This window comes from Gossypium raimondii, chromosome 7 (genome assembly GCF_025698545.1).
Source record: "Gossypium raimondii isolate GPD5lz chromosome 7, ASM2569854v1, whole genome shotgun sequence".
NCBI lineage: Eukaryota > Viridiplantae > Streptophyta > Magnoliopsida > Malvales > Malvaceae > Gossypium > Gossypium raimondii.
The window spans coordinates 2,840,334-2,859,973 of record NC_068571.1 but is presented as its reverse complement, the minus strand read 5'-3'; the positions used below and the strand labels follow the sequence as shown (position 1 = coordinate 2,859,973).

General features: G+C 31.3%; 4 protein-coding genes across 9 annotated transcripts; 1 reads left to right on the top strand and 3 right to left on the bottom strand.

Moving 5' to 3' along the window:
- Positions 1 to 529: 529 nt before the first annotated feature.
- Positions 530 to 4,600, top strand: LOC105767955 (protein NPGR2). The gene is given in 11 exon segments (XM_052633267.1): positions 530 to 581; positions 583 to 759; positions 1,601 to 1,853; positions 2,139 to 2,514; positions 2,516 to 2,650; positions 2,652 to 2,779; positions 2,782 to 2,913; positions 2,916 to 3,346; positions 3,784 to 3,937; positions 4,073 to 4,108; positions 4,111 to 4,600. Coding segments are annotated over 11 exon segments (2,151 nt in total). The 5' UTR covers positions 530 to 539; the 3' UTR covers positions 4,398 to 4,600.
- Positions 4,601 to 6,949: 2,349 nt separating this feature from the next.
- LOC105765517 (DNA-directed RNA polymerases II, IV and V subunit 3-like) lies at positions 6,950 to 10,085 on the bottom strand. Of its 5 annotated transcripts, XM_052633566.1 has the most exons (4): positions 9,067 to 10,084; positions 8,411 to 8,440; positions 8,278 to 8,320; positions 6,950 to 7,496 (listed from the first exon to the last, which is right to left on the bottom strand). In XM_052633566.1, the coding sequence occupies exons 3-4, from the start codon at positions 8,314 to 8,316 to the stop codon at positions 7,224 to 7,226; spliced, it is 312 nt and encodes a 103-aa protein (XP_052489526.1). In that variant the 5' UTR covers positions 8,317 to 8,320; positions 8,411 to 8,440; positions 9,067 to 10,084; the 3' UTR covers positions 6,950 to 7,223. The 5 variants fall into 5 exon arrangements, with proteins under 5 accessions (XP_052489526.1, XP_052489523.1, XP_052489524.1 ...); XM_052633563.1 differs by lacking the exon at positions 8,278 to 8,320 and having other exon boundaries at positions 8,375 to 8,440; positions 9,067 to 10,085; XM_052633564.1 differs by having other exon boundaries at positions 8,278 to 8,440; positions 9,067 to 10,083.
- Positions 10,086 to 12,856: 2,771 nt separating this feature from the next.
- LOC105771809 (transcription factor ILI4) lies at positions 12,857 to 16,894 on the bottom strand. Of its 2 annotated transcripts, none has more exons than XM_012593203.2 (3): positions 16,532 to 16,894; positions 13,865 to 13,955; positions 12,857 to 13,101 (listed from the first exon to the last, which is right to left on the bottom strand). In XM_012593203.2, the coding sequence occupies exons 1-3, from the start codon at positions 16,654 to 16,656 to the stop codon at positions 12,958 to 12,960; spliced, it is 360 nt and encodes a 119-aa protein (XP_012448657.2). In that variant the 5' UTR covers positions 16,657 to 16,894; the 3' UTR covers positions 12,857 to 12,957. The 2 variants fall into 2 exon arrangements, with proteins under 2 accessions (XP_012448657.2, XP_052489437.1); XM_052633477.1 differs by having other exon boundaries at positions 13,865 to 13,949.
- A 153-nt stretch (positions 16,895 to 17,047) lies between these two features.
- On the bottom strand, positions 17,048 to 18,882 carry LOC105767962 (tubulin alpha chain). The gene is made up of 4 exons (XM_012587591.2): positions 18,693 to 18,882; positions 18,367 to 18,601; positions 17,915 to 18,285; positions 17,048 to 17,840 (listed from the first exon to the last, which is right to left on the bottom strand). The coding sequence occupies exons 1-4, from the start codon at positions 18,783 to 18,785 to the stop codon at positions 17,187 to 17,189; spliced, it is 1,353 nt and encodes a 450-aa protein (XP_012443045.1). The 5' UTR covers positions 18,786 to 18,882; the 3' UTR covers positions 17,048 to 17,186.
- Between the last annotated feature and the right edge of the window lie 758 nt (positions 18,883 to 19,640).

Sequence of the window (19,640 nt, the reverse complement as noted above, 5' to 3'; positions counted from 1 at the left end):
ACAAAATGTAGGCCAAAAGAGTTAAAAGGAAATTTCCTGATAATAGAAAAGGAAATTAAAAAAAAAAAAACAGGTTGTTCAAGGAATTGGCATTGGATGCGTACTTGATTGATTAATTTTTAGTTTTCAAAGTGACTTTTTTTTTAATAGCTTGGGTTCGAAGGGGCAATCTTCAATAAAACTGATGGGTGGTGTTGGTATTGATGATTTATTGGTGGGTTTTTTGTGTTGATTAATAATCTTTTAATTTTGAATTCTGGGTGTTGAGTTTTAAGCTGAATTTATAGTACAAAGGAAAGAAAAAAGGTTCTTGTTCATTTTTACATATATCAAAATTTGATTCTTGTATTCTGTTTTATGTGCCAAAAGCTTGAACTTTTACTGTTTATGGAATGTGGACTAGTATGATTGCATTGATGATCATATTGTATGTATACTTTGTGTTAGTTATTTACCCTTTGGAACTATACTGTTCATGTTATGATAATGTTATCATTCTTGTTCATTTTTTCTTGTAGGTTTTGGAGAAGTGAAACAAGATGAAGAATAAAATAAGGATTGAAAAGCCTAGAAGAGGTGGATTTAGGAGGGGTTTTGGGACAGATAATCAAGTGTTTATGCACCAGAAATCAATTAAGAAAATAAGACAAAATGATCTCAGAATCCCTTGTTGCCGAAAATAGTGAGAAAAAGCCAGATATTAGGAATATAGAAGAAGCTGAATTGTCTCTGCGTGAAAGCAGTTCACTGAATTATAAGGTTTGTTTCTTCTTTCAGATTTCAAGTTGGTTTCTGGAGTAGTTTTGTTCGCCATTGATGGCTTTTTAAGTCTTAGGGGGATTATACTTTGTCGCGAAAATTGGTGTTGGCATATTGATTTATGTATGTTTCTTTTAAAATTAACCTCATGATGCCTCTCAAATCTGGTTTTAGGTGTGTTTGATGTCTATTAAAGCCATTGTTTAGGAGTTTTGCAGGTCTTTTCTTTCGCTTCTAAGATTTTTTGTACTGTAATAGTAGGTTTTTTGCCATATTATCTGCTTATTCTGCTTTGCTCAAAGATATGACAATACAATTATACCTCTTGTCTTCTTTGATATGATTTTTAGGCTTGAAGTTATTAGTTTAACTTTGAATGCCATATAGTTTTCTCTTTTACAATATAAACTCAAAAAATTATGCAAATTCTGCTACCTAGTCACATTGTTCTAACAAAAGCCAGAAGTTGTCCATTTTTATAAAGCTTTTAAATGAGTAACTGGTTAACACTTAAAATTGCTTCTTTTAGCTCATAAATTACGGTTTCCATGCCATAATATTGCTTCAAGCATTCTTAGGCCATTTGTTACTTTTCATGGTACATTCCACCTGTGGTTATTCACATATCCTTACCCTTGTTAATACAGAGTGTTTGAGAAACTGATCATAGTATATTCATTTGAAGCTCGCAGTTATTTATCTTGTCTATTATTTCCAATTAGTGCCCTCATTTATGCCTATTCCATTTTTTTTTTCCAATTTAGTGTTGGAAATTAGTTGAGGTGGTTTTATAAGTGCTTTTATTTGTGTACTTTTCAGCTGAGGTGTCTTCAATTTGCAGGAAGCAAGAGCATTGCTGGGAAGAATTGAATATCAGAAAGGAAATATAGAAGCTGCACTGCATGTGTTTGGTGGAATAGATATCGCAACAATAACTCCCAAAATGAAACTTGCCCTTTCATGAAGAGTGGAACAGAGTAAGAGACGATCACATGACGATGCTCCTCCACAAATGTCTATCCGTACTGTTAGTCTGCTGCTAGAAGCAATATTTCTGAAAGCAAAATAATTGCAGCATCTGCAAAGGTTTAGAGGTGATCTTTTATGTATTAGTACATAAATCTCACATCACATCAACTTTGTATTTGTATGGATGGAGTTATAATTAAGTGCTGCATTGTTATAACATCTAGCTTCTATGCTTCTTTTTTTTCTTTTGTTTTCCCCTACAAACTTCTTTGTTGTTTGGAATGTGGTTTGTCAAGTATGTCATCATTGAGCATGGTTTTATCAGATCCCTTCATGTTTCTCACTTATATCATTGAGCACAATTCATTCAACATTGCATAGCTAATGTACATTTCCAATCATTCTTGAAGAAGCTGCTCAAACCTGCAAAGTTATTCTGGACATAGTTGAATCTTCAATACCACAAGGCTTGCCTGAAAACTTTAGTGCTGACTGTAAACTGCAGGAGACTCTAAACGAGGCAGTCGAGATGCTTCCAGAATTATGGAAATGTAGTGATTCTCCACATGAAGCAATCTTGTCCTACCGGCAGGCTCTTCTCCATCAGTGGAATCTTGATGCTGAAACTATTGCAAGGATTCAAAAACAGTTTGCCATATTTCTTTTGTATTATGGAGGTGAAGCACTGCCTCCAAATCTCTGCTCGCAAATGGACGGTTCCTTCATCCCTAGAAATAACATAGAGGAAGCTATACTTTTGTTAATGATACTATTAAAAAAGTTTCTTTGAAAGAATTGAATGGGATCCATCAATATTGGATCATCTGTCATTTGCTCTCTCCTTGTATGGGGATTTGAGGGCTTTGGCTAACCAAATAGAAGAACTACTTCCAGGGTTTATTTGTCGCAAAGAAAGATACCATAGCTTTATGTTCTTATGGAGCAGGTGAAGATTTGGTTGCTTTGAATCTATTGTGAAAATTGTTGCACAGTATAGAGGATCCACACTGTGTTCCAGCGTTGTTAATGGCATCGAGAATTTGCGGGAACAACCTAATCTTTTGGAAGAAGGAATTAATTTTGCTCATAGATCCCTTGAAAGCCTGGACAATGAATGCAGTGAGTTGGAAGGTATTGCTAACCTTTTATTAGGCGTGGCTCATTCGACACATTCAAAGTCAGCAGTACCGATTTTGAGAGGGTTGCCAGATGGTCTAAGGCACTTCAGACCTTGGAAAAGGCCAGGAATATTACAAGCATGAAAGACCCTAATATTCTTTATCATCTGAGCCTGGAAAATGTTGAGCAGAGAAAATTGGAAGGTGCACTTTATTATGCAAAGTCATTACTAAAACTAGAAGGCGGTTTTAACATTAAGGGGTGGTTGTTATTGGCCCGCGTATTGTCAGCTCAAAAACGTTTTATGGATAGTGAAACCATTCTCAATGCCTCCTTGGATCAAACCGGAAAATGGGACCAAAGAGAATTGTTGCACACCAAAGCTAAGATTCAACTTGCACAGGGATAGCTCAAAAACGCTTTTGACACGTATCCTGAACTTCTTGGCATTCTTCACGTACAGAATAAAAGCTTTGGTTCCGGGAAGAAACTTCATAAGGTCTGTTTATTGTTTAACATTCCTATGCAGTGCTTATAATTTTTGTTGACTTCTATGTTCTTGGAAGAATCTTAAAACGGTTTTTCTATTTAGGAGATGAGTCGGTTTCTGTAATTAGATTGGTAAATCTTCAGAAATGATTGTTAGAATAATCATCTTTGTCTCGCCTGTATGACTTGCCATCACCCGGATAGCTGCGAGTGATGCAAATTTGAGGCTTTTTTATTGTCTGAATGGGTAGGTTGTAAATGGCAGAGGGAAATCATTGTTGCCGGATTTGACGGTCAATACAACCACTTAAAACTTAACAAAAGCTTGTTGTGTCATTAGAGCATGAAATCATTTATAATCTATTTCTTCTTTCATTTTCTGAGAGAAAATACTTTCCGGGAAACAACGTCAAAAAACAACTTATCTTTTCGAATAATTGTTAACAGGATTGCGGATGCTATTCTAGAAGTTTTGAACAGGAAATATGGCATGATCTAGCTTATCTCTACATAAGCTTGTCAAGATGGCAAGATGCTGAGATTTGTCTTTCAAAATCGAATGCCATTAGTTCTTTCTCTGCTGTTAGAAATCATGCCACTGGTAAGGTTTTTCGTTCCTTGATTTATGTTATCATCGTTGTATTACATGGTACTAGAAATTTTCCCGGCCTATGGCCGAGTCGCACTTCTATATACAAAAAAACAACAAGTGACAACTCTAGATTTTATTTTGCAGGTGTACTTTATGAAAGAAAAGGACTGCTGAAAGAAGCTCTAAGGCTTTTCAGAGCGCTTTGGGTATCGATCTCGATCATGCCCCAAGCTTGATATCAGCAGCTGGTGTGCTCAGACAACTCAAATGTCAACCCGATGCAGTTGTAAAAAGCTTTTTGATGAATACTCTCCGAGTTGATAGAATGAATCCATCAGCATGGTATAATCTCGGTCTGCTTCTCAAAGCTGAAGGCACCCCATTGTCGCTAGAAGAAGCTGCCGAATGTTTTCAGGCTGCTGCCATTCTTGGGGAACTCGGCACCCGCCTGTTGATCCATTCAGATTAATTTTCGGCATTTTAAATATTTTTAATTAATTAATTTTCGGCATTTAAAAAAAAACTAATATTAATTTTTTGAAACATTTATATTGTAAATATATTTGTATCATAAGAAACAATAGACAATGAAAATGTACTTGAAATTAAATGTAAAGTGTAATTTAACATTTATATTATTTATTAATATATTAAATGCATCCTACTTCAACACTTTAAGTTTGAATAAATAGAATTTATATTTTAAAAATAAAAAAATATTTTGAACATTGAGAACAAATTTAATTTGTAATTGTAGATCAATAATATATAAAATTAATTATGATTTTAATATATTAAAATTAATAAATTAAATATTAATATTTAAAATTATATAGAAGCTTCATTAAATAAAATTTAAAAATTCAAGATCTTTGTATTATGCAAATCAAAATTTATAGAGAATTATTTAATATTGAGTTGGAGTCGTCCATCGAATTTGATGAAGAAGAACACTATAATAATTAATTTCTCTTGACCTTTTTCCTTTTGTTACACAAATCTTAAGCGATGGAAGCTATAATTTTCCATTAATTTTGCATGTAATTCTAAACGAGCTCAAGTGGTGGAGGTTATAATTGTCCATTAATTTTGTGTGTAACCCTAAACAGTTATAAAATCATAATAAATAACAAGAAATTATCATTATAAATTACAACTTTTTATAAAATTATAATTACAACATTAATTAAAAAATAACATAAAATAAAATTGTAAAACTTATAACAACATACCATTGTAAACAGGGGTGAGATGAGTTCGAAACGAATTGAGGTATTCGTTTTTTTCGTTTCCTGAACCAAAATCGAATAAATGGACACAAGAAATTAGTTATTATTGAACCGTGTTAAATCGGTTTGGTTTTTAGGTTTCCATATTATTTTTGAGCTTTTAGCTTTTGGACTTTATTTAGACAAAATTATTTTTGGCCTTGGACTTTTCAACTTTAATTAAATAAAATTATCTTTGTTTATGTTTCTTGGACACTATTTAACAAAATAATTTTTTTTTCAATTATACATAAAATCTCAATTAATATATTTATCTAAAAATTAATTTGTAAAATAAATGTTTATTAAAAATCTAATTAGACAATGGTTTAATCACTCTCAACCTTTACCGGATATAGTCAAATGTTAAATTACTTGTATTTTATAACTCTTAGGGCACTTTGGTTCGCTGTATTGGATTAGAGGTGTATTGGAATAGAGGTGTAATGGAATAGAGGTGTAATAGCAAATCAACTGTTTGGTTGAATGTAATGGAATAGAGGCGTAATAGTAATCTTGTGTTTGGTTGAATGGAATAGAGGTGTAATAGCATAATGGAAAAAACTAAAATGACTAGAATACCCTTAGCATAAATTTGTTTTGGTAAATGATTATTGTTATTGTTATTTAAATTTTAATAATATTATTATTATCAATAATAAATAATTTAATCATATTTAAACATAATTATTATTAAATATATTTTAATTAAAATATATAATTTAATAAAATTCTTAATAATCAATATTCTTATATGAATTTACTCAAATCATAATATATGATACTATAAAATATAAATTAACATAATTATTATTAAATATATTATAATTAAAATATATAATTTAATAAAATTCTTAATAATTAATATTCTTATATGAATTTACTCAAATCATAATATATGATACTATAAAAGATAATTTGAAATAATTAATATTAAATATATTTTAATTAAAATATATGATTTAATAAAATTTAAAATAATTATAACTAATAAATTATCTTATATGAATTTGTATAATTTAAAATAATTATTATTACATATAATTTAATAATAATATATAATTTCATAAAATTCTTGATAATAAATTTTCTTATATGAATTTATACAATTTAAAATAATTAATATTAAATATAATTTAATAATGATATATAATTTCATAAAATTCTTAATAATAAAATGTTCTTATATGAATTTACTAAAATCAAAATATAACTTGAGAATTATATTCGCATAAACACTCAATCCGAGTTCCAAACATACGTGCCAAGGAAGACGATTATTAAACGTGTCATTGTATTATTTTGGCTTGTTTCATGTTTAAGTTGATAAGAGAATTCTTGGACCGCCAAGATTTACATAAATTAAGTAAAATTTAGTTTCAACTGTATCGGTTCAAATTAGATCAATTGATTCACAAATAAGTGTAAATCAGTTGAACCAAGAAAAAAATTAATTGAACTCGTGATTAAAGATGGACGAACTCATTGAACCGAAAATTGATGGTTTGATCAGTTTGACCGTCAATTTAATTCTGAAAACTTCCATAAAGGCTCAAGTAGAAAAGCAGAATAAGAATGGAGTAATAAAGTTGTAGTCATATAAGTTTCTACTGTAGTTGTAGCCACCATTTTTAAACCTAGATGACAACTTGACGAAGCCAAAGGGAAACTTAATCTCGACATACAATAGAGGCAAAAAGCGAAATGCTACTATACATTTCAACCAGCTAAAAGCTCACTGATGAATCACTGGTGGGAAGAAACAACAAAGCAGAAACATAAATACAAAGGCTGATAGTTTGGACAAAGTAATAAGCTACAGGCTAAATCATTTGCCAGTCCATGCTTTGCTGGCTTTTAAGTTTAAAATAGATGGCATATAACTGACAATTTTCATCGAGGAAAACAAGTAGTCTGTTCTACCCAAAATATCTCAAGAGTTTTAAACAAAAGGAAGTTAGTTAGATGTAAACACGCCTTTTCTGAAACCTACAAATGTCAATGGCTAGTTCTTAATTACAAGCAGATCATCCTCCTCGCATATGGGCACCTAGTTCACCAAACTGATCATCAGCTTCCACAGTATCCTCAGACAGGCGAACTGCATCCAGCTTCTGTTTCAGGATTTCTATAGCATTAAGAACCAACTGAGAAGCTTTGATCGCACCAGTGGATTCAACTGTAAAGATGAAACTGTCTTCTTTGGCATATATCTCCACAAGACCTGGCTTGCCCATAGCTTCAGCTTTCTTTAGCACCTCATCATCATAGGTATACGCCTCTGGATCAACCACCACAACCTGTTTTCAAGATAAAAATAGAATTCATAGTTAGCAGCGCCAACAGCAGCAGCAGTGAAATAGCATAACCTCCAATTTTGGCTCACAATATAGGGACTGAAACAATGCACTCAACATACATGAAACATATGATGCTCAAGCAAGTCAGAACAGCTATCTACACAAAATATGAGGCAAAAAAAAAGCACTAATCAAACGAACTAATTCTGAAATGCTCCAACACTCACTACAATAATAGTCAGTAACAACATTACGGTATCATTGGAGACTTCCTACAGAAACAAGGTTTTCAACACAATAATGGCAGCAGTAGCAAGCAGGCCCCATTTAAATGAAAGCAGAAAGAAATGTAGTTTGACACCTCGTATCTTTAGCTTTGAGATAAACACAGGGTGGTATTAACAGCCCTAATACAAGGAGAAACACTCCAATCCAGAAACCTAAACTGAAGCTCAAGTTCCATCAATATCCTCATGATTCACAAAAGTAAAAGGCACATAAGAGGAACTTTTGTAAGAAACATATAAAGACAAAATGCTACTAAAACACATCCACATTTTAAGCTCAAGCAAACTAGAAACTCTAAAAGGAAAAACCTTGATGACGTGCAAAGCAATTCAATCCTCCTATTGTACAGACCATAGATGTAATTAATCAAAACCAGCAATTGCTTTAACAATCCAGAAGCTCTAGTGATAGCCAACACAACCCAAAGCTTAATCCCAAACAATTTCTTTGTTAGAATAGATGTAATGATGTAGAAAGTAAAGGCATAGCATACCTGTTGGGTATTTGGGTCAATGTCAAAGAATAAGATCATTGCTCTGCATTTTATGAAGTATTGATTAGACTTGGCAATTAATTATAACGTCACAGACCTTATAGAACTCGGGAAGATTGTGAAACTTGTAAACCTCGTTAACAGCCTGAATTTGCTTAGTTATCTGTGAGTTAATTGCAACAAATTAAATGCCATTTATTTGGAAATAAAAGAACAGTGGAATATAGAGGGAAAAGAAAAAGAACTGCAAGATGAGCATCCTGATTTGTTCTACATAAGATAGCCATCCTACTGAGAGCAGATACAACTTAAATACTTAATTGTCAGGAAATGAGAATAGAACAAATACCCGACCAGTATGACAAACCAGTGCAAAATAAGCATTATTTAGAAGTTTTTAAAATATAAACATCATTCAAATATGGGCATGAACTATGAAGTATGACTCTCTAAATATATACAAGTGCCGAATGCCATTTAACTATCCAAAGTATGACTAGATATTGGAAAAGGTTCAACTATCCAAAGGAATTACAATCATGTCAAATACTATGATATAGGCAACCACTCAATACAATTTTTAAACTCGAAAACTGCATTAACATACGAGAATCAAAATCAGATAGAACACGAAATAGAACTCAAATCTCATTGACCAAAACAACAAACAAACGGGTATATTTTAGTTTATGCAAAGTCAATCATCACTTATTCACTAATATCATTACAAAAGAATAAAATTACAATGTTTTTCACCCAGCTATCCGAAAGAAACCACTAAATGTTTACCTCAGACATGTGAAGCATGGCCATTACCACCCAATTCCACAACAGCCGACTTCTCTTTCACCAAATCATCTTCTTCTTTAATCCCACTGTCGAGATCATCATCAGAATCCAAAGTGAAATTCCCCCCATTACTATCCATTAGCTGTATTTCAGCCCCTAATGGCTTATACCGCAAACCATCCCTTGAAGCACCAACAACAACACCGTTTCTTTTGCCAATAAGTGATAACATCCCAACAACCAGAACCACAAGCAAAGCAAGATGGCAATTGAATTGCAATGTGGCAATAGACCTTGCTCTATGATAATCAGGGTGACTTCTGCATTTACTAGTATAATTCCCTCTACTTTTTTCATGTAAGCTACATCCATGAACCATCAAATTAGTGTAAAATGAAAATCCCATTTGCACAAACCATGTTCCGTGTAAAATCAACCCAATACCTCGTACCGATTTCGAGTAAATGGACCTGTTAGATCTCAATTCTAACATTGTTGAAACCACACAAATTGCTATGGGAACACATAAAAGATCAAAATATCTATTCTCAATCCCACTTGTATCCTTTCTTTGCAAGTAATACAACAAAAATTCTTCAACAAAAGCTAAAAGCAGAACTAATTCAAGAACAGGATCAGGCCAAAAGTATGAACCTTTCTTATTATTTAAAGACCCAAAGCAGAGTAAAGCAAGAAGAGCAGAGCAAGTGAGAGCACTTGTAACTGGAGCACCGTCCCCACCCGATCTTTTAAACTGAAAGCATCAAAGATTGAAACCACAGAATTCAAGAAAATCGAAAGGGAAAAGATTGATACATAGATGAAAGATGGTGAAGAAGAAAAAGGGTTCTCTTTAGTTTTAGAAATAGAGGCAGATTTGATCTGGGTTGAAAGTGAAGAAGAAAATGGAGTTGGATTCGGGTTGAGGCAGAGGGTAAAACAGGGAGGGGAAACTGAAGAGGCATCTAATCTGGGCAAAAGGGAGGGACTAGAAATCGGTGATTTTCACCTATTAGCAATACATTGAACCAAACGACGGAATAAAAAGGGATTAGTGGGGCCCACCGATTAGGGATGTATTGGCTATGCCAATACACCCAACCAAACATGGCATTAATGTGTAATGATAGAAAAAGGAACACCCATGTTGGAAATGTTAATAATGGTAACCAAAATTTTAGAAGTTTTAACAACAACAATAATAGTAGAAAAAAGAATACAGTACAAAATAAGCATGGGCGAAGCCAGAAATGTTTTTTAGGGGGTCGAAATTAAATTATAATTTTTATGATAGTAAAAATACAATTTCGCTATTTTAATAACCTATATCTTCATAATTTTTAAAGGATTAAATCAAAATTTTATTATTTTTAGGGGGCAAAGTACAGTTTTACTTTTACTAATATAAAACTTTAAAAATTTTAAAGGGTTACTAGCCTCCTAGCTGCACCCATGATAATAAGTAAAAAGAGATGAACACTTGAATTCTTGAAAGTTTTAATAATAATAAATAAACAATGAATTAGTGAGAGACTAATATTTAAATTAAATTTAGGGTTTATTTTTTATTTAATTATAAAATAAGTAAAAGCATAATAAAAGCTATATTAAAATTTAGAATTTAGAAGTAATGAGTTTTGTTTTGGGTTTTAAATGGGTTTATATGTTCAAAAAATAATGACCTTAGTTTTTGAAAATTTTAAAGGTTCCTTTTTTTTACTTTTCGTGTCTAATGTAATAACTCGAAACTAAATCGAACTAATATGAACTGGAGTCGAACAAAATCGTATAGCCAATTCAACTCCATTTCTCGACTTGAGCTCTAATTGTAAATTAAAGCTTTTACATTTGACGATGTAATAATATAGTTTTCGTGGATATCATATTAAAAAAAAGTAACTTTCATTTCTAGTAAGGCGACTTCAAGCAATCCTAACTTATTAATCTTAACAATTTCCATTTTTTTTCATTCTTGATAAATCTTAATTTTAATTGGTGTATAATTATAATATTAATTAAGTGAAAATTAATGTAATTTAATATTTTATATTTATCACATTAATCGAATAATTTTATATATTACTAAAAATATTTTTGAATATTTTAATAATTAATTTATATATTATTAATTGATATTTAATTTTTTTAAGAGTAAAATACATCGGTAGTCACTCAACTTTGATTAAAATAATAAAACAAACACTAAACTTTAAAAAGTTACAACTCAGTCACTAAACTTTAGAAAAATAACAAACCAGTCACCAATAACCATTTTTTATTACGTCTATAATGAAAAGTTGACCTGTCATCCCACGGTGTAAACAATCCCAATTTAAGAACTCTAGCTACGCTGGGCAGTAGAAGAAGAAGAAGAAGAAGAAGAAGAAGAAGAAGAAATGGAGATGCCAACCGTGATTTTGTCACTGTAACTTCAGCCGTCTGTTGTGGCAACCACCATTCACGGCTGTCAGTAAGCCTAGAAACTTCCTAAATTTGACAACAACATTCCTTTTGAACTTGTAAACCCTAAAGTCAACTTAGATTTTTCAAAATCAACACTGAAAGCTCTAAATCTAAGCCCGAATACTACGATTTCTAACATTTTAACCGCCAGATTCTTCGATTTCAAATTTCAAGTTTCCTTTTCAATTATTGTTTTGGGGTGATTTTAGTAGTTGTTAACTTGTGACACATTTCCCCTCCTTTTCTTGTTCCCTCTTTAGTTTCAAATCTTAATAGCTAAATGGAATCTGCTTCAACTTGGGGTATGCCATTGCTCACCTTTTCAATTGTTTTTCTCTATTGTTTTCTTATTCTTTTTTGTTCATGTCATGGGGGGTTTTGGTTTTGACCAACCAAGATAGAAGCCTCTTTCTTGACCATGTGGTTTGCTGAAAGGATTCCTTTTTTAGATTATCTTATCATCTCTTTTGATCTACTTTTTTAAATGCTAATGACTTTATCATGAGTTGTTTTGGGGCTTCCCATGTAAGTATGGGAAGGGAAAAAGGGTTTTACTTTAGATTTGTTGCTCAACAATAGGCTTGTTCATATTCGCTTTTTCTTGTATGTATAATTGTATTACCAATGACAATTGGTTCGTTGGATTTCAGATTCAAAATTCCCTGCTAAACAAAATCCCTATTTCAACTACAATCTCAAATCTCAGATTTTAAGTTTCTAACTTCCCTTAAAAAAATCTCTCTCTATTTCTTTTATCCCCCGCTCGCCCCTAAAATTGAGACCCTTCAGCTCTCTATGTCCAACGTGGCAAGTTAACTGGCCATGTTAACTAGTTAATTGGTCACACCACTTATTCCTTTAGGCCTATAATATAAGATATTAGTGGGTGATTGATTTGTCACTTTTCAATAACGTTAGTGATTGATTTGTTATTTTCCTAAAGTTGAGTGACTACTAATGTATGTGTAGGATATAAGTGGATAAAAGTATCATGGAATTGTTTGTATTAGGAGTTAGATTACATTTTGCTCATTCTACTAAAAAAATGGACAAATTAGTTTATTTACGTAAGTTCAAAGAGCATAAGGTATGACTAGCATGCCATGTGTAGTATTGTAGGTATTTGGTTATTTCATCAACCCGTCAGTTTTTAACTATAGAAATGAATGAAATTTTTAGCAAAAATAATCAATTTGTTCTTTAATCTAACGTACAAGAACTAATTTACCCATTTTTTAAGTAAAGTGACAAAATACAATCTAACTTTTAAGATAAAAAAATATTTTTAAATGAAGATAATTAAAAAGAAAACCCAAAGTAGAATAACTTGTAAAAGAACGAGGACAGAAAACTGAGCTGTTCGTTTATCTTATTGCATGGAGTTGAAGCATTAGTTGAGTAAATTAAAGGACAAAAATTTGTACGTAACTATTGTTGTAGAAGTTGTCTGAGGATGTCTGCATTGATGCTACCATTGTTGTCTAAAGAAGCCATTAACTCTGATATTCGAATACTTAAATCATCAACCTCTCCATTAAGCCTCTGAATATGACTGCAAATCTCATCCAAAAGCTGCAACAAGGATAACCATAGAGACAAGGTTTATATATGCTATTTAAGATTAGTGTTGCGCTAAACTTTAAAATTTTTCGGTTAAAATACGTCACAAATCTTTGTACTCTCTGTAAATTAGGAATTTAGTCCTTTTATTGTTCATATTTTAAAATTCAGTTTCAATTGTTAAAAACATTTTAAATTATTTTGTTAAATTCTGATTCAGTATAACGTCATTTTTTAGTTCCATGGCTACCGAGTGAGTTTATTTTTATATCACCAACAAATTTAACAAAAAACAAAAGAAAAAAAATTAACAGTGTTAACAATTGGATCTGAATTTTGAAATTTGGAAAGTAGAAAGACTAAATTTCTGAAAATAAAAATACAAAAGCTAAAATCTAAATTTGTGAGATGTACAAACACTTGAAACTAAACCAAAACCAAAACTTAATGCTATAAATTATACATTGATTCAAATCAATTTTCAATTTTCTTAAAATTTTCTTGGAGCCTAGAGGAAATCTAGGGAGGCCCAAAATGGTAAAATCTTAATTTAAGCCCTTTATAATCAATAAAATTTTAAATTAGTAATGTAAAATTACACTTTGGTCTCTCAAAATGATAAAATTTTGATTTAACCATTTAAAAATTATAAATATAACTATTAAAATGATGAAATTATATTTTTACCATAATAAAAATATATAATTTAATTTCGACCCCTAAAAAAAATTCAGGCTAGTTGGAAAAGTGGAATGGAATTAAAGCAAGTGCATACCTTAGTCTTCTTCTTCATGTTAGTTGATAATAGCTCTTGAAGTTTAAGGCTAAAATCTTCATTCTCATGGCTTCTACCACTTGATCTATTGCTAGACATTGTTGTAAGAGGAAGGGAATGAGTGTTGATGACAATTGAAATAGCAAATATAGTGTTGTTTTTATAGATGCTATATGGGGCTATTATTTGGTGCTAAGCATATCAACCAAGATATCTTTGGTGATGGATTAGGGCCCCATTTGTCCAAAATTTGCTGGACCAGTTTGTTCCCAGGAATTATTTTAGGTAAAAATGTTTCTCCGATCTCTCTCAATTTCGATACTGATCAAATTAATCTCTCTTAAAAAATCAGAACAGTTTAATCCCTATCAATTTCAGAAGTGAGCAATTAAAAAAGATTAATCACGACAATTAATGTTTTTCGTCAATTTCAATATTTATATATTCTGTTAATTTTGTCCTGATTTGAAAAAGTTGTCTTAAAATGTATATTTTTTAGAAAATCTAAAAGATTCCAAACAATATATAAAAATCTTTAGCTTTTCATAATGTTTAAAATTTGAAAGCTAAATTTGTTATTATGTCAATAAAAGTTATGTAAAATTGACGAAAAACATTATTGTTGTGATTAATTATCCTTATATGCTCACTTTCAAAATCGATAATAATTAAATTGCACAGTTTTTTTAGAAGGATCAATTTATTCAATATCAAATTTGTGAGGGACTAGAGATTTTTACCATTATTTTATTAGACTCTTTTTGGAGGCTGTTTGTCTTTGACTCAAGAACATTATTACATGCGTATGCAATTGACCAAATTATGAAACTTGATCAAGTATTTAGCAATAATACACTACTATCCAACTTGGTGTTTATCTCAATTAGTTTATGCCATCATTATTAAGAAATATATACATATATATATATATCTTTTTAAAATAATAATATTTAAGTTATGAAAACTATTACGTAACAGTGTAAATTTAAATATTACATTTTTTTGACATAATACTTATAACTATTTATAGCTCTCCAACTCATAAATAGAAAGATAGTGTGCTTCAGTGCACTCGAATTCACGTACTTCTGTGTTGATAATAATATTTATGCCAATTGAATTAAAATCCAATCGATTATATTATATCTTTTAAGAAATAATATATTTAGATTTTAATGATATTAGTGTATCTATTTATGGCACATAAATGTATTGTCTTATTTTGTTTATTGATTAAAAGTTTATGCCAAACAGTAGAATGCTAGATGTCACCAACAAACAACCCTTAAATAGCCTTCCAAACCCCATGCTTTATGTTGCCCCATTTTGGAACAAATGTTAAATATGAACAGATTTTCAAACAATATGCTTCCTTTTTATTAGTATTTTAATTAGAATTGTCCATAGGACGGGTTATTTAATTCGACTTGAAAGCCCGTTTAAAACGTGAAAGAGTTTGGATGAAAGTATAGACCTGTTTAAAAAATGGGTCAACTCTCTCCCTTTTCATCCCACCAACTCGAATAATTAAAATATTCATATTTAATGATATAATAAATTATTTAAAATTATAATTTTATTTTAATATTTATTTTATTAATAATTTTAAAATTTAAATAATAGTGAAAGAATATGAGAAATTTTTCTAAAGAAAAGATGAAAAGGATTAAATCCCACTGAAACATTTTCAATAAGTAAAACTATTGGATTCCTCTTCTTCTTTTTTTCGTATAATTTCTTCCCATTTTCCGATATTTTTGAACTTGCACAGTACATATAAAAGAAACATAAGTAGTATCATGTGATTGATGCAAAAAAAAAAATTTAAAACCTATAAAATTTGCATACTTTATGTACTTAATTGAAAAGAAATTTAAATATCAAAGTGGGAAAATGTATATTTGAAAATAGGGTGAACATTCAATTAAATCAAGTCGAATTGAGTGAAAAAATTTCAAATTAATCGAGTTCACGAGGCTTATTTTATCATCCTAATTTAATTTAAAAATTTTTGAATCGAGTCGAGTTTAATTGAATTGAGTGAAACTATTCGAGTTAGATTAAAAAATTAAATATGTCAAATAAAAATATTGTTACAATATAACTAATTTTTATTAAAGCACATAAATTTGAAACCATATATATTTAAAAAATATTCAAAGTAAAATACTAAAAAATAAGATACTTAAGTATAATAAATTTGAATTATTAATTAAATCCTAAATTTATTATTTTAAAATATTTTAAAATTTTAACTTTTTATATTTTTAAGAATTTTTAAATAATTTTGAAATTTTATAAATATTTTGAATTTTTTATAATTTTGTAATAGAAAAACCAATTTGTCTATTTTCAAAGTTGACAGAAATCAAAAAATATTTACAACAATTTGTTATTAAAATTATGAAATTCAACTCGACTCATACTTAAAACTTGAAACGAATCATTTGAACAATCTCTAATAATTCAAATAACTCAATTCGATTAATAAAAAATTCATTTTGTTTTTATTTTTTTTGAAAGAAGTCGAATTTTACTCCAACAAAGATTAATTCGAGAATAAAGGCTTGAACTGCGAGACTGAGGCTTAAAGACGTCACCATTCAATCAGTGCAAGAAATTAAGTCTAAAAGATATGGATAAAATAAAACTGATAATCCGTCATACCCTGTGCTGGTAGCAGTGACTTCTTGATGAGTGAAACCCGCAAACAACCAGTCATTTTTCCTCTTAGCATTTTCCTCCTCAGTCAAAGAGAGTTTATTGGAAATTTCTTTCAACTCGGCATCCATGGAAAATCAAGACAAAAATATCAATAAGAAACTCCTAAAATAGAGAGGAAAAAAATATAAAAAAAATGAGTATCCATCGAAACAGATACAGATGCTGAAACTACAAGCACAGGAATTTTTTCAATCTCAAGCACACTTTCAATTAGTCTAGTTTCTTATTACGAGTAAAGATCAAACATCTAATCTTATTTCTATAAGCAATCACCCCACCACACATACTTTCCTGATTTCAAGCACACTTTCAATTAGTCTAGTTTCCTATTGCTACGAGTAAAGATCAAACTTCTAATCTTATTTCTATAAGCAATCACCCCACCACACATACTTTCCTGATTCATACTTTTTGAAGCATATGAAATTACTGCAAGTTAGAGCAATATCAGTAATGAAATAAAAAAAAAACCAATTAAGCAAAGATCCATTAAAACATGTTTTGAAATTTGATACTACAATAGAGAAGACAAACAAAAGAACCCATTTTTATTAGCTGACCAATAAGTCCATTGGCAGATTTTACTCTATATTCTAGCCTAGTACTCATCCCCTTCATCTTCATCTCCTTCACCAGATTCCAAGCCCACTTCTTCATAATCTTTCTCAAGAGCAGCCAAGTCTTCTCTAGCTTCAGAAAACTCACCTTCCTCCATACCCTCACCAACATACCAATGCACAAATGCACGCTTTGCATACATCAGATCAAACTTATGATCAATCCTTGAGAACACTTCAGCAACACTTGTAGAATTTGAAATCATGCAAACTGCCCTTTGAACCTTAGCCAAATCCCCACCAGGTACCACAGTTGGAGGCTGGTAGTTGATGCCACACTTGAACCCTGTGGGACACCAATCAACAAACTGGATGGTCCTTTTGGTCTTGATTGTTGCCACTGCAGCATTCACATCTTTAGGCACCACATCTCCTCTGTACATCAAGCAACAAGCCATGTATTTCCCATGGCGTGGATCACATTTGGCCATCATCGAAGCTGGTTCAAATGCACTGCTTGTGATTTCTGCTACTGATAGCTGCTCATGGTAAGCCTTTTCCGCTGAAATCACTGGTGCATATGAAGACAACATGAAATGGATTCTAGGGTATGGGACTAAATTGGTCTGAAACTCATTCACATCCACATTCAAAGCACCATCAAATCTCAGAGATGCAGTCAAGGAAGAAATAACCTGTAAACGATCCAAACATCATAAGTATACACATACAATGCAAACAATCAAATTAAAGCTATCATTTATTGTACCTGAGAGACCAGCCTGTTGAGATTAGTGTAAGCAGGCCTCTCAATATCAAGAGATCTTCGGCAAATATCGTAGATAGCTTCATTATCGAGGAGAACTGCGACATCAGTGTGCTCTAACAGAGAATGAGTTGACAAAACACTATTGTAAGGCTCTACAACAGATGTGGAAACCTGTGGGGAAGGGTAAACAGTGAAACCCAGTTTTGATTTCTTTCCATAATCCACTGAAAGCCTTTCAAGAAGCAATGATCCAAGACCAGATCCAGTTCCACCACCAACAGCATGAAACACCAAAAACCCTTGAAGTCCAGTACAGTTATCTGCTAGCTTCCTGATCCTATCAAGGCAAAGATCCACTATTTCCTTCCCAACTGCAACAAAAAAACAGGGTTAGTTTATAGATCTGATAGTAGGAGAAAGAAAACCCAACTTTTCCAACACTTATTGCTTACTTGTGTAGTGGCCTCTGGCAAAGTTATTTGCAGCATCTTCTTTGCCACTAATAAGCTGTTCAGGGTGGAATAATTGACGATAAGCCCCGGTTCTAACTTCATCAATTACGGTCGGTTCAAGATCCAAAAAAACAGCACGAGGGACATGTTTTCCAGCGCCGGTTTCACTGAAAAAGGTGTTGAAAGCATCATCCCCACCTCCGACTGTTTTGTCACCCGGCATTTGTCCATCAGGCTACACCCAAAAACAAGAAAGAAGATTACATACCCAGGAAGAAAAAGAAGAAAATATTGAGTTCATATGGTAAAAAGAACACAAAAAAGACCTGAATGCCATGTTCAAGACAGTAGAGCTCCCAACAGGCGTTACCAACTTGGATGCCAGCTTGACCAATGTGAACTGAAATGCACTCTCTCATTTTGGTTAACAAAGGGAAATTGCTGAAGAGTTTTAGGGGGATAAAGAAGAAACTGAGAGAGATTTTTGAAAAGGATATTATAGAATAAAAGGGGGGGTTTTGAAACTGCTATAAATAAAGAAGAAAAAAATAAGGGGGAGTTTTTCGAGGAAAGTGGGTGGAAAACGGCTATAAATTTTGAATAAAAAGGAGATAAGTGTAACGTTAGGCGGGATTGAAAATTTGAAATTTTGAGTAGGGATGGTATGATGGGCCGGACTAAATTTTGAATAAAGGTAATATCTTATATAAGGATATTTTTAATATATATTTTTTATATTAATAAAATAATATTACATCATTAGTTTTTAAATATATATAAATATTATTTTACATTCAATGGCGTATGACATTATAAAAATAATCACTTTTGTTTGTCTTAGAATTATATTTTAGTCACTTAAGTTATTGTTTTGTTACAAAGTGGTCATTCTATTGTTAATCTCTGTTATCTCCCTAATGACAATCCTACATGGCAATCTAAATAGGTTTTAAATGCCAACTTAGATGTCGATATGAAAAGTTTTTTCAGTCAAAATGAAAAAGAAAACTAAAAGAAAAAAGGAGACAAACAATTTTTCTTTTCCAGTTTAAGTGTAATTAATTTAAAATTTTTAATTAATTAAATTTATTTAATTAAAAATCTATTCTCGTCCCAGTTGAACATCCAAGTTGACATTTAAAACTTATTAGGCTGCCTCGTAGGATTGTCATTAGGAATGTAATGGAACTTAACGACAGAGTGACCACTTCATAACAAAACGATGACATAAATAACTAAAATGTAACATTTCAAACATAACTAATTAAAATATA

Excerpts from the sequence above, each read along its gene's own strand:
- LOC105765517 (XM_052633563.1), bottom strand. The coding sequence starts at position 9,090 with ATGGCCATGCTTCACATGTCTGAG. Across the intron at positions 8,441-9,066 it reads CCATGCTTCACATGTCTGAG|ATAACTAAGCAAATTCAGGC; the intron begins GTAAACATTTAG and ends ATTAACTCACAG. Across the intron at positions 7,497-8,374 it reads ATCTTCCCGAGTTCTATAAG|GTTGTGGTGGTTGATCCAGA; the intron begins GTCTGTGACGTT and ends TCTTGAAAACAG.
- LOC105771809 (XM_012593203.2), bottom strand. The coding sequence starts at position 16,656 with ATGGATGCCGAGTTGAAAGAAATTTCCAATAAACTCTCTTTGACTGAG. Across the intron at positions 13,956-16,531 it reads GTCACTGCTACCAGCACAGG|CAATAGATCAAGTGGTAGAA; the intron begins GTATGACGGATT and ends AACAATGTCTAG. Across the intron at positions 13,102-13,864 it reads ACATGAAGAAGAAGACTAAG|CTTTTGGATGAGATTTGCAG; the intron begins GTATGCACTTGC and ends TCCTTGTTGCAG.
- LOC105767962 (XM_012587591.2), bottom strand. The coding sequence starts at position 18,785 with ATGAGAGAGTGCATTTCAGTTCACATTGGTCAAGCTGGCATCCAAGTT. Across the intron at positions 18,602-18,692 it reads GTCTTGAACATGGCATTCAG|CCTGATGGACAAATGCCGGG; the intron begins GTCTTTTTTGTG and ends TTTTGGGTGTAG. Across the intron at positions 17,841-17,914 it reads TCAACAGGCTGGTCTCTCAG|GTTATTTCTTCCTTGACTGC; the intron begins GTACAATAAATG and ends GATCGTTTACAG.